The sequence below is a fragment of the Microtus ochrogaster genome, linkage group LG1 (genome assembly GCF_000317375.1).
Source record: "Microtus ochrogaster isolate Prairie Vole_2 linkage group LG1, MicOch1.0, whole genome shotgun sequence".
Taxonomy (NCBI): Eukaryota; Metazoa; Chordata; class Mammalia; order Rodentia; family Cricetidae; genus Microtus; species Microtus ochrogaster.
The window spans coordinates 56,625,592-56,640,488 of NC_022027.1; the positions used below are offsets into that span (position 1 = coordinate 56,625,592).

The following is a 14,897-nucleotide window of genomic DNA, read 5'->3' on the forward strand; positions in this document are numbered from 1 at the left end:
TGCTTTTGTATGATAGGTCTTGCATATTAGATGCCTATAGTCTATTATTGAGCTTCAAGCCCAAATTACAACTTTATTTTTTAATCAATATTTTTTTGGGTGGTATTACGATAAAATTCAGGGCCTAGTGGAATTGAGGCAAGTTTTTTCCAACCAAACTATTCCCTTCCTCTTCCTCTTCTGTTTTTGATAGAGTTTCAGGAACCAACAATGACTTTGAACTCTCTGTGTAGCCAAGGATGACCTTGAACTTCTAATCATCAACACTTGACCTTGTGAGGTCTCGGATCACAGGCGTGCACCATTCAGATTGTTTTATTTAGTAGTGGAGATTAAACCAGGGCTTTGGCACACAGGGCAATCTCTCATTTCTCTAACTGAGCTTTAAATTGCTCTCCCTTACCAAGCTCTGTGCCCTTGGCCTTTGTCCAGGGGAGACTGGACTCACTAAAGAGGCATAATTATTGTTTCTGCTTCATTTCTCCCCACTCCAGACAATGAACTGTGCCCCCCCCATTATTATCTCCAATACCCAGAAGAGTGTCTTAAATATAGGAAGTTCTCAACAAATCCTGGCTGAATAAAGCAACCAATTAGCAATTTAAGAAGTTTAACTATACAAAAAGACCTTGGACAAAAGCACTGACTCTTAAATTCCACCCCTTTCTGTACCTCAGAAGCCAGCACAGTGCCTGAGACTTAGCAGGTTACTCGTGATCTCTTGACAAGAGCACAGGTTTTATCTAAAGCACAGAGGGTATCTGAAAGTTAAAAACCAATGCAAAACGATGAATGGTCCCTGCTTCTGCTTGCAAAGGCACAGGGCCAGGAGGGGCTAAGCAGCATTTGCTTTGCCACACAGTGTGTGTCGCTGCCAAAGTAGCAAGGATCTGTTATCTAATTCCCTCCACACACAACTGTGCAGAAGCGTAAACTTTAGCCATTACACAGCTGTCTGGGAGCATGCAGGTAACTCTGTCCTGGCGAAAATGTTAGTCACCGTTCATAAAACAGACTGCCATTGGCATCTGTTTATTTCTGATTTGAAATAATTCAAATCATCAGAAATACGAGCAGGGCAGAAGCTACACAGTCTAGGTACAGATGGAAGAAAGAACACGTGCTGCTGACGAATCTGACATCAGATCTGTGGACACTCTCACTTGCTGTCCTGCTAACCGTTCACCCTTCCCATTCTGTGGGGTTTATCTAGCTCCCCAATCAAGAAGTTGTTAGTAAACCACCTTGCAAACACACACACACACACACACACACACACCCTTTTTTTAATAGCTATCATACACACACCATATACAAACATACCTCACATATGCACACACACATACACATGCGCGTGTGCACACCTTGCAAACACACACACACACACACACACACACCCTTTTATTAATAGCTATCATACACACACCATATACAAACATACCTCACATATGCACACACACACAGTACAAGAGAATCTTTGGGAAATAACTACTCGCTGCACCATCTGTATGTGTATGTGTGTGTGTTGTTTTTGTGGGAAGGAGAAAGGTGATACTTCATCACCTCCAGATGTGTAGAGTATCCCCCACAGAGAGCACAGACCAAAGGCAGGCCACTATAGCTGCGCAGGTCTTTTTTAAAAACAATCATTTGCTCTTTAGAATAGATGGAATAGATATGACAGTCAAATGGCTCAGCGTAAGGACCCACAAGGACTCCCCCCACCCCAAGTGAACTTCTGACTTACACATCTGTGTTATGCTGTAGTACACACGTGTAAACACACACACAGACACGCACAAAACACAACACACTAAATAAATATAATTAAAAATAGAATAAGTATAAAATTTAGTACCCTGGTGTTGGCTCATACTTTACTGACAATAGGATATATATATATATATATGAAATATTAAACACTAAAGTAAAGAATTGAAGACAAAAATGATTATAGGCTGGCTTAGTTACATCTCTATCCCTAAGAAGAGTCACTGTGACCAGGGAACTTATAGAAGAAGAGGTTTATTTGAGGCTTACAGTTCTATAGGATTAGAATCCATGATCATCTTGGCAAAAACACAGCAGCAGGCAAGACACTAGAGCAGTAGGTGAGACTTAAATCTTTACTGAAGCAAGAGGCAGAGAGAGACACTGGGAATGGTGCGGGCTTTTAAAACCTCAAAGCCTACCCCAGTGACACACCTCCTCCAGAAAAGCCACACCTCCTAATCCTTCCCAAACAGTTCCACCAACTGGGGACCACATATTCAAATACATGAGTCTATGGGAGCTATTCTCATTGAAACCACCACAGAAACCAAGTCGACTCCTGTGTCTCAAGATCTTAGGTTGGCCTGAGAAAGTATTTCTCAATCCGCTCTGAACCTTTAAGACTCCAAGGCTTGATCTTTTTTGTTGCTGTTTTGGCAGAGGGTTTGTTGTTGGTTAGATGGTCATCTGGTCTCCATTCTGAAATCTATGGGCCATTAATGCAAAAGCCAGAGAACTCACAGGACAAATAGGCAAAGAAAATGAGGCGTATGACACAGCGGAGTTGTCAGCTCTAAAAAGGAGAAAGTCTTAGCCCTGCAGTTCACATGAGAGACCTCTGATTGCCACACACCAACCACAGCCATACACCACACACATAGACATAAAGGATAATAAATAGATTGGGACAAGTGATTCAGGTATTAAATATGCCACCTCACAATATAAACACATATAATGTACATATATTAAATACCGTGTTGGACCTCACAAACATATCTTATTTATCAATTAAAAATAAAATTGAAAATTGAGTGTCAATATCTTTGGGACAACATAATAGAAACAGTGTAAACTCCGAGTTTCATTTCGTTGTTTTTCATTTGCTTATTTTGACTTGGGAAGGGCTGAGGGGATTTTTGTTTTTAAATGGTGTTACATAGTCAAGGCAGACTTAGCCTTGAGCTTCTCACGTAGCTGAAGATGAACACCTCATTCTTCTGCCTCTGCCTCCCAAGAGCACGGAACTTTGACCACCACTTCTCCATCCCTCTCCCATAGGGCTGTACATTAACTTAGGAATTTATTTCTCAAAGCATCTGCACTTAACCTTCCCACATCAGTCTTCTCATTTGCAACAGGAGTTAAAATATTGGCCATAGAGCCAGTGCCAGTAACAATAGCAGTGAGCAATGCTGAATGCCAAGGTCATGAGTTTTCTGTGAGGACTGAATGAACAAATCTATGTCACCTGCCAAGGAAGGCATCAGGCCGCAGCTTGGGGAGGTGAGGTGTTGTGTGTTTGTATGGGAGGGGGTGGTCTCGAGCAGAAGATGCTAGAAGTTATCTGTGGAAGAACGTTTGAGCTCTAGCTGGACCAAGAATTGAATCATCTTTCTAAATTACTCACTCATCTGAGCCCCAACATTCTCACTCTAGAAATGAGACTGAAATCTGCCCACTTGAGACTGCTGGGAGGTTCAGATGAAATGGGAGCAGAGAAAGCATCTTCAAACGGCAGCTATGATAGGATAGCATCATTGGCTTAGACACTCTCCAAGCTGACAGCTCAGTCTGCTCCAAACCTAGCACTGCCCATCCAGCACCTCAGCTTGCTGTCTGTCACCAGGACACGGGACTTCAAAGCTTTCCCACTAGGAAAGCAATGTAGATGAAAACCATCTCAACGTCCCTGTGGACAGCACCTGGAATCCCAGGTGTATCCAGATGGAATGAGAAGAAGCGTGTTTAATGGATAAAACGTGTGTGCGGTTGTGGGCAAGTTTCCAAGAGGACACACCTGGACACCACATCAAGACAGGAATGAGAAGCCAGCATCACCTCTGCATCACCTCTCACCCCAGTGTTACAGCAGGGGAGTTTCTGCAGAGCTCACCTCGGCAGACCTGCTGACTGGGCACACCAGTCAGCAAATGCAGCCAAAGCTGTGGACTTCCCTGAATTTTTTCTGCATGCTTTTTTCTCATTACCGAGACTGTGGAAACACACCCCTGATGAACACTGGCAAACTTGAGACGCAGCAGCTACGACTCTTTAGAGATGTGTAGTATGTCTTTAAAGTGAAAACAGACTGGAGCCTGCACTGGCAAGCATTCATTTCCAAGCTTTCTGCTTTCTCGGTGTGAGATAGATTACAGGATCTCCTAAAAGGGGCCAGTCAACAGCCTACGGTGGTTTCCAATCAAAAGGCATTCTGGTTCTTACACGGTACATCTTTCAAGAACGGCACCCTCCCGCCCACACTGCCATGTAATACCAAGGAAGAAAGGCTGGGAGGAAAAAGATGAATGAGTTCTGTCAAACCAGTTGGTAACCTGGTCATGGCTGCCTACAGCCTGCCTACTTCACCTTCCTCTTCCCCAACACAAGTTAAGGGAAAAAGGTTTCCACAGAAGGTCCCGCCAAGCCAGGGGTCAACACACAAAACCCTGCTGTGCCTCATGTGCTTGCCCCTCCCCATGGTAAATACACACAAGACAACTTTTACTTCCTTCATCCCTTCTGCTCCCCATCCCGGTCCTGACAAAAGGCTACAAGGCTCTCTGTATGACATGAAAATCAACAGAAAGCAACCTAGGTCACGACATCTGTTCTGGTGGCACGTCCCTACCTTCTAACCAATTGCCACACTGGTGGCCACTCACCTGGTATTTAATCAAGCCAAGGGTTTCATTCATTCTGCATACCGACTCTCCTCCTGGGGACCCCAATAGGGAAGCAATGGCCTGGATTCAACAGTTAAATACCTGGGCTCTAGTGCCAGGTCGTCTAAGTGAATCTTGGTTTCTTATTTGTAAGATGATTGTAGAATGAATAATAAAAACGCATAAACAGATATCGAGGTTCAACCTGAAGATCAGAAAAGCAAAGCAGCCAGCCAGTGTGGGGTATGGAGTCTTCAGAATTCATGGAGATTGAATCTTGCCCATTTTTGGTCTGAGGCAGAGGTAAGAATCAGTGGTTGGCTGCATTGCTTCTCTGATCTTCAGACTGAACCCCAATATCTGTCTCTGGTTTTTTATTATTCATGCTACAATGATCATGGAGTGGGTGGTCTTCATAGCACACACACACACGCATATGCACACACACATACACATGCGCGTGTGCACACACACACACATACATGGTGCGCATGCCTGTAGTCCTCCTACCTGGAGACTGTCTGTACCCTCGGCATACAGGTGTATACCTTAAATCCTGCCACTCAGGAGGCAGAGGCAAGTGGATCTCTGTGTGTTTCAGGCAAGCCTGTGCTACATAGAGAGATCCTGCCTCAAAAAAATAAGAAAAAGAGAAAGGAAGGAAGGAAGGAAGGAAGGAAAGAAGGAAGGAAGGGAGGGAAAGGGAGGGAAGAAAGAAAGAAAAAAAGAAATTAAGAAAGAAAGAAGTTAAGAGAGGAAAGAAAATCCATCTTAATGCCCACGCTGAACGCCTTCACTGATGACACAAAAGAAAGTGCTGACAGAGAGTCTCCCTAACAGAACAAGGATGGGCAGTTCAAGCTCACACACTGGCAATTTTAAAACAGAAACCCAAACTAACAACTTTCTTTCAAAATGTTTGCCATGGTGGGGGGCGGCATTCTCATCCCAGTCTTCCATATCAGTTTCTGCCAACTGGCCTCCCCGCAGTCTGTCTGCAAACAGCCCCCGCTGTCTGCGAAGCCTCTGTGGTCAGATGCTATCTTCCATCCACCACGCGAGATGTAAAGTGTAAAATCTGGATTCTCCATCTCCCAGTTGCCCAACTCCGTGTAACGGAACTGTGTGTCTCCGTCTCTCACTTTATCTCCTATAAAATGTCACAAATAATTACACCTCATTGGAGGCTTGATTACATGAGCTTATTAAATTAATTTCTACTTGTTTTTATATGCTATAATCATTCCACCCAGAGGCTGGCTGTAGTACCTATTTAAGTCGGTATTGTTCTTGTTGAGAACTGACAGTTTCCAGACCTGAGCCAATGAATTGCTTTTGTACGGCTCATTGCGGAACACACACAGAGCAAATGACGACAAAATAGAGCAAATTAATCTTCCAAATTAGTCACATGGCCTTGACGTGAAATGCTAAGATGCTGGTAGGCCGGATGAGAGTCCTCACATGGTCATCTGCTCCCCAAATGCCACCTTCTACTCTGATGTCTCCGGGAAACACAAAGTGCCCTCCCCCTTTCTCCCTTCAGTGCTGGAGCTGGCACTGCAGACCTCACCCAGCAAGACAAGAACTTCCAGCCTCCTCTCAGACCTCTCTCGACTTCTCAGAGAGTCTTTACTAATGTCTCTGAAGCAGCTGAAACTAAACACCCCCTCCCCAAATCTCATGATGAGAGTGCCACCTCTATCCAGAAGATCTACTTGTTTTACAAGAATATTCTTTGAAAATAATAAAAAGAACCATAAAATTCTTATTTCGCTATTATCTACACAGGTACCAGAATCAAGCAGGCTCTTCACGGTCTGCCAGCCTCTACAGAGGTAGCTGGGCTTCCGTGTTGTGACGTTAGAATGTCTAGTCCCGGTCTCGTAAACTACAACATAGGCAAATACATTATGGACCTGAGTGGTAGTCAAGTATTTTATTTGCCTAAAGAACATAAATATTTGTGTTTTACAGAAAGATAACATGGCCTAAATATTTCTCATCAAAGAGACTGAGGAGGGGAAGAAAACAGGCACTCAAGACGATAAGAAGATGAAATTCAAAACGAGCATTACCAGCCAGACAGGAGCTCATCAGGGCGAACATGGTGGTGATCACGTGGCGGGAAGTCACTGCCATTTCTCCAACGGGGGTCCCCTCCAGTCACGGCAGCCTTTGGTCTTTCAGGTCGGAGGCGAGCTTGGCAAGTCAGAAGTGGCCTTAAAATCCCTCTCTGCAACTGTCAAATTGTCTATAAAAATAAACAAATTTCAGTAAGAAAACACGGTGTTGAAATTTCACCAACAAGCACACATTAAATGTTAAAAGTTAAATAGAGAATTTCTAAAAAGAAACAATTTGTCAAGAAATATACTAGGACAGCACTCGGGCAAATTAGGGTGGGGACGGAGATTATTTAACAAAGACGTCATAGAAAATAGTTTTGAAAGTGACATGTTTATACTTGACATTCTAAATATCTGGGGAGTTGGAAGGGATTGTTTGAGACAGGGTCTGTGTTTCTCAGACTAGCCCAGCACTCTGGGGTTCAAAAGTCCCTCCTGTTTCGGCCTCCCTGAATAGCAAGTATCACAGGCAGATCTGTGGTCCTGTGTAGAGTTTTCTGGACCATTGCAGACACTCCAGGTCACCTGTCCTATCCACAGCAGGCAATCACATGGAACACTCAGCTCAGAGTGCCAACAGTAACACTGGACATGTAGCTCAGAGTGCCAGCAAGCAGAAATAGTTCCTAGAAACCGAGCCGCGTGCCAAAGTGACAGAGTTATCACCAAGATTGAATTCAATTACACTGAAAATTGATCTGGAAAACACACACACACAGAACCATAAAAGAACAAAGCCCTTTCACCTTTTTGCCAACATTAAAAAGCAATAAAGTCTTCACTGCCCCTCTGTCCTGTAGAAGACTCGGTCCTGGGCCAGGAGATTTAGAAGGCTCTTTCTAACCCCGTTCTATCTAGAGCCCTGTCAGGGTTTTATTATTGCTGCTTTTGTGGTGTGTGTGCATGCGTGTGTGTATGTGTGTGTGTGTTGTTCGCTTGAGACATGGTCTCACTGTGTAAGCTAAGCAGTTCTGGAGCTCACTATGAAGAAAAGGCCGGGCCAAAAACTCACAGAGATCCACCTTCCTCTGTCTCCTGAGTTCTGGGATTAAAGGCGTGAGTCACCATGCCCAGTTGAGTTTTGTGATTTTTTTATGTATGTTTTGGGGGATCTGTTGTTTTGTTTGAGATAGGGTCTTGCTTTGAAATGTGTGTGTGTGTGTGTGTGTTTGTGTGTATGTGTGTGTTAGAAAGACAGACAGACAGAGAAGAGAGAAAGAGAGAGACATCGAGCAAGCACAGACTTAGAAAAGTGGCTCCCAGATCGTATACAATGAATCATTCAATCAATCATCAAGGTTAGCTATTTTGATCACTGCTCCATTCTCTTTAAGGTCTTCTCACTGATAGACTGGGAAGAGCAAGGTGTGGTTATTTATGTAATTCTTAGCTACTACCAGCAAGTTTTGCCTATTGCAAAGGGGAGAACCAAAGTAAAGAGCAGGGCCACTGAGAGAGAAAAGTGGCCAGTGGAGCTGAAGGCCCAGAGAGCGGCACGGTGAGCAGTCAGAGGTGGCACGAGGCTAACTAAGTTAGAAAACTGATTTGGAAGCCACGCAATTAGCTTCAACGGCCCCTCGAAGCCTCAGATTTCCGCCACCATCTTTTCCGCGGTGTAGCAGAGAAATGGAAATATCTATATCTATTAACTTAAGAACTGAACGACGAGGAAAGAATGTCCCAGTTTTTCCTCTTTGAGAAACTAGATTTCCTAAATGGGTTAATTAATAAAGAAAAGAATCTCTCTCAAAGGACACAACATTTCAACAAATACTAGCAGAAATTTTAATAAAGCAAAACCCATAAGGAGCTGTAAGAAGATGGCTCACAGGGGGATTTTTACGGGCAAATGACCACAGGCAGCACAGGGCTCACACCTCCCCCCACTGCATGGGGCCCGTGGGGCTGGGCTGCATTAATCCAGGAGCCACCAGTTCTGAGGGAACCCATGGAAAGGAAGGCAAGTGATTCTATTAAAAATATGGACTGCAAATTGCTGACAAGAATATTGGGCAATTATATAATTATTATACAACCGAGCCAAGCTAAACAGATTGATGCCCAAAGCAAACCACAGCAAGTTCACGCCGGATCTCAAGACAGCGCTGAGGAAGTCCAAGACAAGTTGGAACTCCACACAGCTGTGGCAAACAAAGAGGGGGCCTTCTTTGAGCTCAAGTCCCTCTTTAACAGAACTCGTCCAAGAAGAAAGCAAACTGCAGAGAGCTTTGGTCTAATCTCCCCAGGGTGGTGACAGAGGTCTAGGACACGGGAGACTAAAAAGGGAACCACATGAGCCCTACCTGGCTGATCTCCAGCCAACACTCAGAGATTCAGTCCCTCGGCAGAATTTGGGGGAAGCCAGGCCTCCGAAAGTTAAAGCTTTCAAATAAAATCAGAAAACACAAGCTTCTCTTTTCGTTGAGGGTCTGTCATATTCATTTGGAAAAGACCAGGGGCTGCTGACCCTCAGTGGGCTCATGAGCTATAAGGATATACACGAAAAGGCCCGCTGAGGTCCTGGAACAATTTGCAGGCTACTGTAGAGTGATCTCCCCGCTCACCACTGTAGAGCGGTCTCTCCGCTCACTCACCACTGTAGAGTGGTCTCTCTCTGCTCACCATTTACAGCTTCAAAGCACAGGGACTGAGAGCAGCAAGCACCACAAATTAACAGGAGAACATGGAGAGCGAGAGTCACAGATTAAAAACAAAGAAGAATGTGCCGCTAAGTCTGTTGATTTCAGATCGTGCTGTGTTTACTTCTGAGGCCATTAATCTGAGCTGGCTGCTGCACATTCCTGGGATCCAGCAAAGCACGTGGTAAATAGAGGGATTAGCTGGGGAAAGCCTACTCAACCGAATTCTTGAAAGGAGTGGCTTAGAAAAACCTGCTCTGGGCTAAAGATTGTGTGTGTGTGTGTGTTTGGTGTGAGTTTGTATGTGTATGATGAGTGTGTGTGTGTGCCTATGTGTGTGTGTGAGCGTGTGGTGGTGTGTGTGTGTGTTAGTGTGTAGCTGTGTCTTGTGTGTGTGATGTGTGAGTGTGTGTGTCTGTCTATGTGTGTCTGTGTGAGCGTGTGGTGGTGTGTGTGTGTTAATGTGTATCTGTGTCGTGTGTGTGTGTGTTTGGTGTGTGAGTTTGTCTGTGTGTGATGTGTGTGTGTCTGTGTGAGAGTGGTGTGTGTGTACACACAGGTTCACACATAGAGAGCACTCACGCATGCAGCAGACACCTTTCAGAGGCCAATGCTCTTCCTCCACTAGGGTCTCAGGGACTGAACTCTGGTTGTCAGCAGCACTTTCACTGGCTGAATCATGCACTGACCCAGATTTGAAGATCATAAGGAGACTGATTTAGCAAACAGAATTAAAACTGTCATGAGTAGGTAGGAGTAGGAGGTTACTCAGTTGGGAGAATGCTCGCCTGCTACACAGACAGTACACACTCCGTCAGAATGCTCGCCCACTACACAGACAACACACACTCTATCAGGATGCTCGCCCGCTACAGACAGTACACACTCCGTTCACAATAACACATAGAGCAGGCCAGGTGGTGCATGCCTGAAATCGCAACACTCCAGAGGCAGAAGGATCAGGAAAGCCAAGGTCTTCTGCTGCCAGGAGGAATGGCATTGCCCGAGCTCAAGTAGTGAGTTACTCGAGTTTCTGACGGCTTAGAAATGAAGGGATCTGGCAAAAAACGACTCAGCAGGTCAAAAGTGTTTGCTATACAAACCCAACAGCCCAGTTCAATCCCTGGAACCAACAAAGACAAGAACCAAAAACTGCCTTCTAATCTTCCACTTGAGTGTCACAGCACATGCAGGACCGTGGTCATGTGCACCATAAAGCAGGCAGAACTGTTTTGTCCACTATTCAATACACTATTCAGTGACAGCAGTGTGAACTGCAACATCAGCCTGTCGTGTGGCAGCTGGGAAAGTGGCAGAGGCACAGCCGTTGCTGTCTGGTAATACCTGGATGCCCTTTGGAATGGTACACAGATGAGCACAGCCTCACAGCAGCTAAACTCCCCTCCACACAGAGAGAAGCTGCATCACTCAGGTACCCAGAGAGGGAGGGTGGGGGAGTGGATCTGGATGAGAAATCTCTGAAACCATATCTAAGTACCATTGATACCCAGCAAATATTTACAGCCACTGTGAGCCAGGCAAACCAGTCTGATGCCAAGGGTGTGGCGGTGTAAAATGGGCCCAAGCCTCTGCTTGGTGGGGTTTTGTTTGGGCCAAATAAAAGCAACGTCATTTGCTTTTGGGGATAAGACATTTAATTTCTCAGCACCGTTTCTTCTGTCCACAGATCGTTATTACGATTTGTCCTGCACCAGATAATAGAAGTATAGTGGCCAATGAATAGAGAGGTATGCTTTTTACACTTACGGATTTACAGTATGGCAAACAGGCATATAGTCACAAACATGGAATTACACAATATGGAAAGGATTATAAAGGAAGGACTCTTAGGAGACACATATCTTAAATTATTGGGCACAGAAAGACACTGAGTGAGTACCCTTATTTCACTTTTGTTATTATGATAAAATACTTGGATTTCAGCTCACGGATCCAAGTTGCAGGCCCTGACAGTCAAAGGGTCATGTGCTTGGAGACAGCCAGTCACGTCACATCCATCAAGAGCTGAGCAGATTAAATGAATGTTTGCTTGCATGGATTGCTTTTGTTGTGCTTACACTGCTCAGGGGCATGGAACCGTGCTGCCCAAATTCAGGGTGTCTTCCCATCTCAGTTTACCAATTATGAAAACCCCCTCTGTTCCGGGCTGAGCAGGGGCTGTGAGGGGTGGGAATTCAGGTGACTAGGGACCAGGAGCCAGGGGCCCACAAGGCTGTGGGTGAGCCACTTGGAGGGATTAAGAGGGAGCCTCAACAGTTCATGTTAATTGCCAAGAACTGGAAAACTGTGAGCACCAAACACTGCTCCTTTCTCCACCAAGGGTTTAATCAGGCATACCTGGGTTTTTAAGGATATAATAGGGTTCAGTCCTAAGAAAACCAAAAGTGCTAAGGCCGGGTACATTGATGTTCTTAGCCCAGAGAGAGAGAGAGAGAGAGTGGGCCAGGGTGGGGTGGGGTCCCCATAGAATTCCCATTGGCTTAGAACGTCTGGAAAAGCCAAGGATGATCTTGAACTCCTAACAGTCCTTCTGCTTCTACTTCTCAAATGCTAAGAGGACAGGGGCTCTGAGGATGTCCTGTGTGAGTGCAGGGGAAGCCCAAAGGCTCCATTCTGAGTTTGCCTTCCATCCTTTTGTGTCTGACCTGCTCTGAGAATGTCAGCTGATCTCATGCCCTCTGGTAATCCCTGCAGTCCGTTCTCCATAGAACATCTCAGGGCCCTTCCTCCTCCTCCTATGGACCCTGCAGCTTGTCTGTGTTCAGGCTGTACTGATCCACTTTGTACTGGTTAGTGTTAACTGTCAACCTGCCACAATCTGGGATGACGTGGGAAGAGAGTCTTTATGGAGACTTGCCCACACCGTGATGGCCTGTGGGCGTGCACTTGTCTGTGAAGGGTTTCTCTTTTCTCTCTCTCTTTTCTTTAATGCTGAAACTTAGCATATTCCACACCAGGGCAGGCATGGAGTCAAAGCCGCAGGCATGGCTTGTCACCCCACGGAGCCTCACCTGGTGAAGGAAAAGAGGACAATGACCAATAAGAAGATTCATCCATGGCCTCAGACAGGGAAAGCCCAGAATGGTATAGAAGATGAGCTGCTGCTTGAGACATGGGTTCCTGACACAGCCAACAATTCAGCTATCAAATCCCACTTCAATGCCAGCCCCGATCCAGCCACACTATAACCTCATCACTAACAAACTTGGGGCCTGTGTCAGTGTCCTGGACACACACAACACTGTCTGGAATGCCCACATGGGCACCTGGAGAAGGAGCTGCTACAGGAAGACTGTTTAGATGATGTCTCTGGTCTGCTCAGGAGGGAAGGAAAACACACTACCCAGAGGAAAGCAAAGGGGGAGAGATGTCCCAAGGCTAAAGACCATGTTTAATTCAGACTCACAGACTGATTTCTCAGCCACACTTGAGACAGTTGTTGTTAGTGGTTAAAATATGCACAAGACTTCGGTAGGCAAACTGCCAGTGAAAAGCATAGATACTAATTTATGGAGAATTATTAATTTTGAGATAAGACTTTATTTCCTAGAATTCAAAAATTCTATCAGCAAAAGAACACAGCTGGGCATAGTGACACGGGCCTTTAATCTCAGCACTTGGGAGGCAGAGGCAGTAGATCTCTGTGAGTTCAAGGCCAGTCTGTTCTACAGAAGGTTTTAGGCCAACCAGGGCTACACAGTGAGACCCTGTCCTGAAAAAGGAGAAGAGGAGGAGGAAGAGGAAGGGGCAAGAGGAAGAAGGAGGGTGAGAAAGAGGAAGAAGGTGGACAAAGAAGAGAAAGAGAAGGAGGAAGAAGGAGGAAAAAGGAGGAAGAAAGAGAAGGAAGAGGAATGAGAGAGAGAGAGAGAGAGAGAGAGAGAGAGAGAGAGAGGTGCTAAAGAGTTGACTCCCAGAACCCACATCAGATGGTTTACAATAATCACCTGTAACTCCAGCTTCAGCAGATCCTATACCTCTGGTCTCCATGGGCAGCTTCACTCAGTAGCACATATCCATACAGAGACATGCACAAGACAGCAGGAGAGAACTCCTAAAAGTCTCTGACCTCCACATGGCTACTATGGGTGTGTGCACATGCGCACACACACACACATACACACACACACACACACACACACACACACACACTAAGTAAATAAAGTAATAAAAGAGTCTTGAGCCAAGCAGGCATGATGGGTTAAATCCTAGCATTCAAGAGGCTCTAGTTTGCCTTCTATGATAGGGAAGACTATCACAATTCAAGACCAGCCTAATCTATGCAGCCATGTCTAAGTCAGCCAGAGCTACACAGGGGGACGATTTCTCAAATCAACAAGAAAAGACACAAGCTCTAACACCCCTCACAACTGCTTGTGAAGCTGCTCCCAATAGAGGAGCTGCTGCCTGGACATGGCTAAGGCAGGGATCTGTACATACTTCCTCTTCTACCTTCTGGTTCTCAAATCTTCAGAGGTTTAAGTAGGGGACTGTGGAACTCTGCCTGTCAGGGCCAATAAACCAACCAAACTAGTCAGAATGAGGAGCCAGCTGTCATCAAGAGGGTTTAGTTACAAAGCTGCAAGGGAGTCCATCAAGGTTCAGTGTAGTGCACATTTCCAACTGCGAGTCTCCTCTTTCCCCATTGAACAAGCTGTGACAGGAGTGGGTATTCTAGTTTGTCTTCTGCTGTGATAAAACACTGGCCAACAGCAACCTAGGGAGGGAAGGGTTTATTTGACTTTCAGGTTACAGTTCATCACTGAAGGAAGCCAAAACAGGAACTCCAGGCAGGAGCTTGAAGCAGAAACCACTGAGGAATGCTGCTTACTGGCTTGCTCTCTGTGGCTTCCTCAACCTGCTTTCTTCTACAGTCCAGGCCTGCTCAAGGATGGCACCGCTCTCCGTGGCCTGGTCCCTTCCACATCAATGCCAATCAAGAAAATGCCACAGACCTACCCACAGGCCAACGTGATAGAGGTGATTATTCACTGTGGTTCTTCCAAGGTGTTATTCTTTTTTTAAAAAAATGCTGCAGGATCCCCTCGGTAGTAGGCAGCAGAAATGCTGTAGGTCCCAAATGGTGGTAGCTGGTCATGTGGTGGCTGGCAGCAGGCTCTGGGAGCAGCCAGTCCCAGGCAGAAATGGCTGCTGGTCCCAGAGCAGAGGCCCGAGCGGTAGTGGCGGGCCATGTGGCGGCAGACAGCGGGCCCTGGGAACAGCCAGTCCCAGGCAGCAACAGCTGCTGGTCCCAGAGCAGTGGTAGCGGGCCATGTGGCAGCAGGCAGTGGTCCCCGAGCAATGGCTGGTTCCAGGCAGGGAGACACATGGAGGGCGGGCAGAAGACAGAGACATGGATAGACATGACATGCAGGGTGAGGTTGAATGTTTATTCAGGGGGTTATGGAGGAGGAAGGGTGAAGGGGGGACAGAGAGAGGGAGAGAGAGAGAGA

The 14,897-nt window shown here is 45.9% G+C and overlaps 1 protein-coding gene across 1 annotated transcript in view; it reads right to left on the reverse strand.

Moving 5' to 3' along the window:
- Window positions 1–14,897, reverse strand: part of Tgfbr3 (transforming growth factor beta receptor 3) — a 199,622-nt gene that overhangs the window by 171,172 nt on the left and 13,553 nt on the right. Inside the window, exon 2 of the mRNA XM_013350914.2 lies at window positions 6,737–6,912. Within this exon, the coding sequence (XP_013206368.1) occupies window positions 6,737–6,800 (64 nt within the window). The 5' untranslated portion in view covers window positions 6,801–6,912. The remainder of the gene's footprint in view (window positions 1–6,736; window positions 6,913–14,897) is intronic.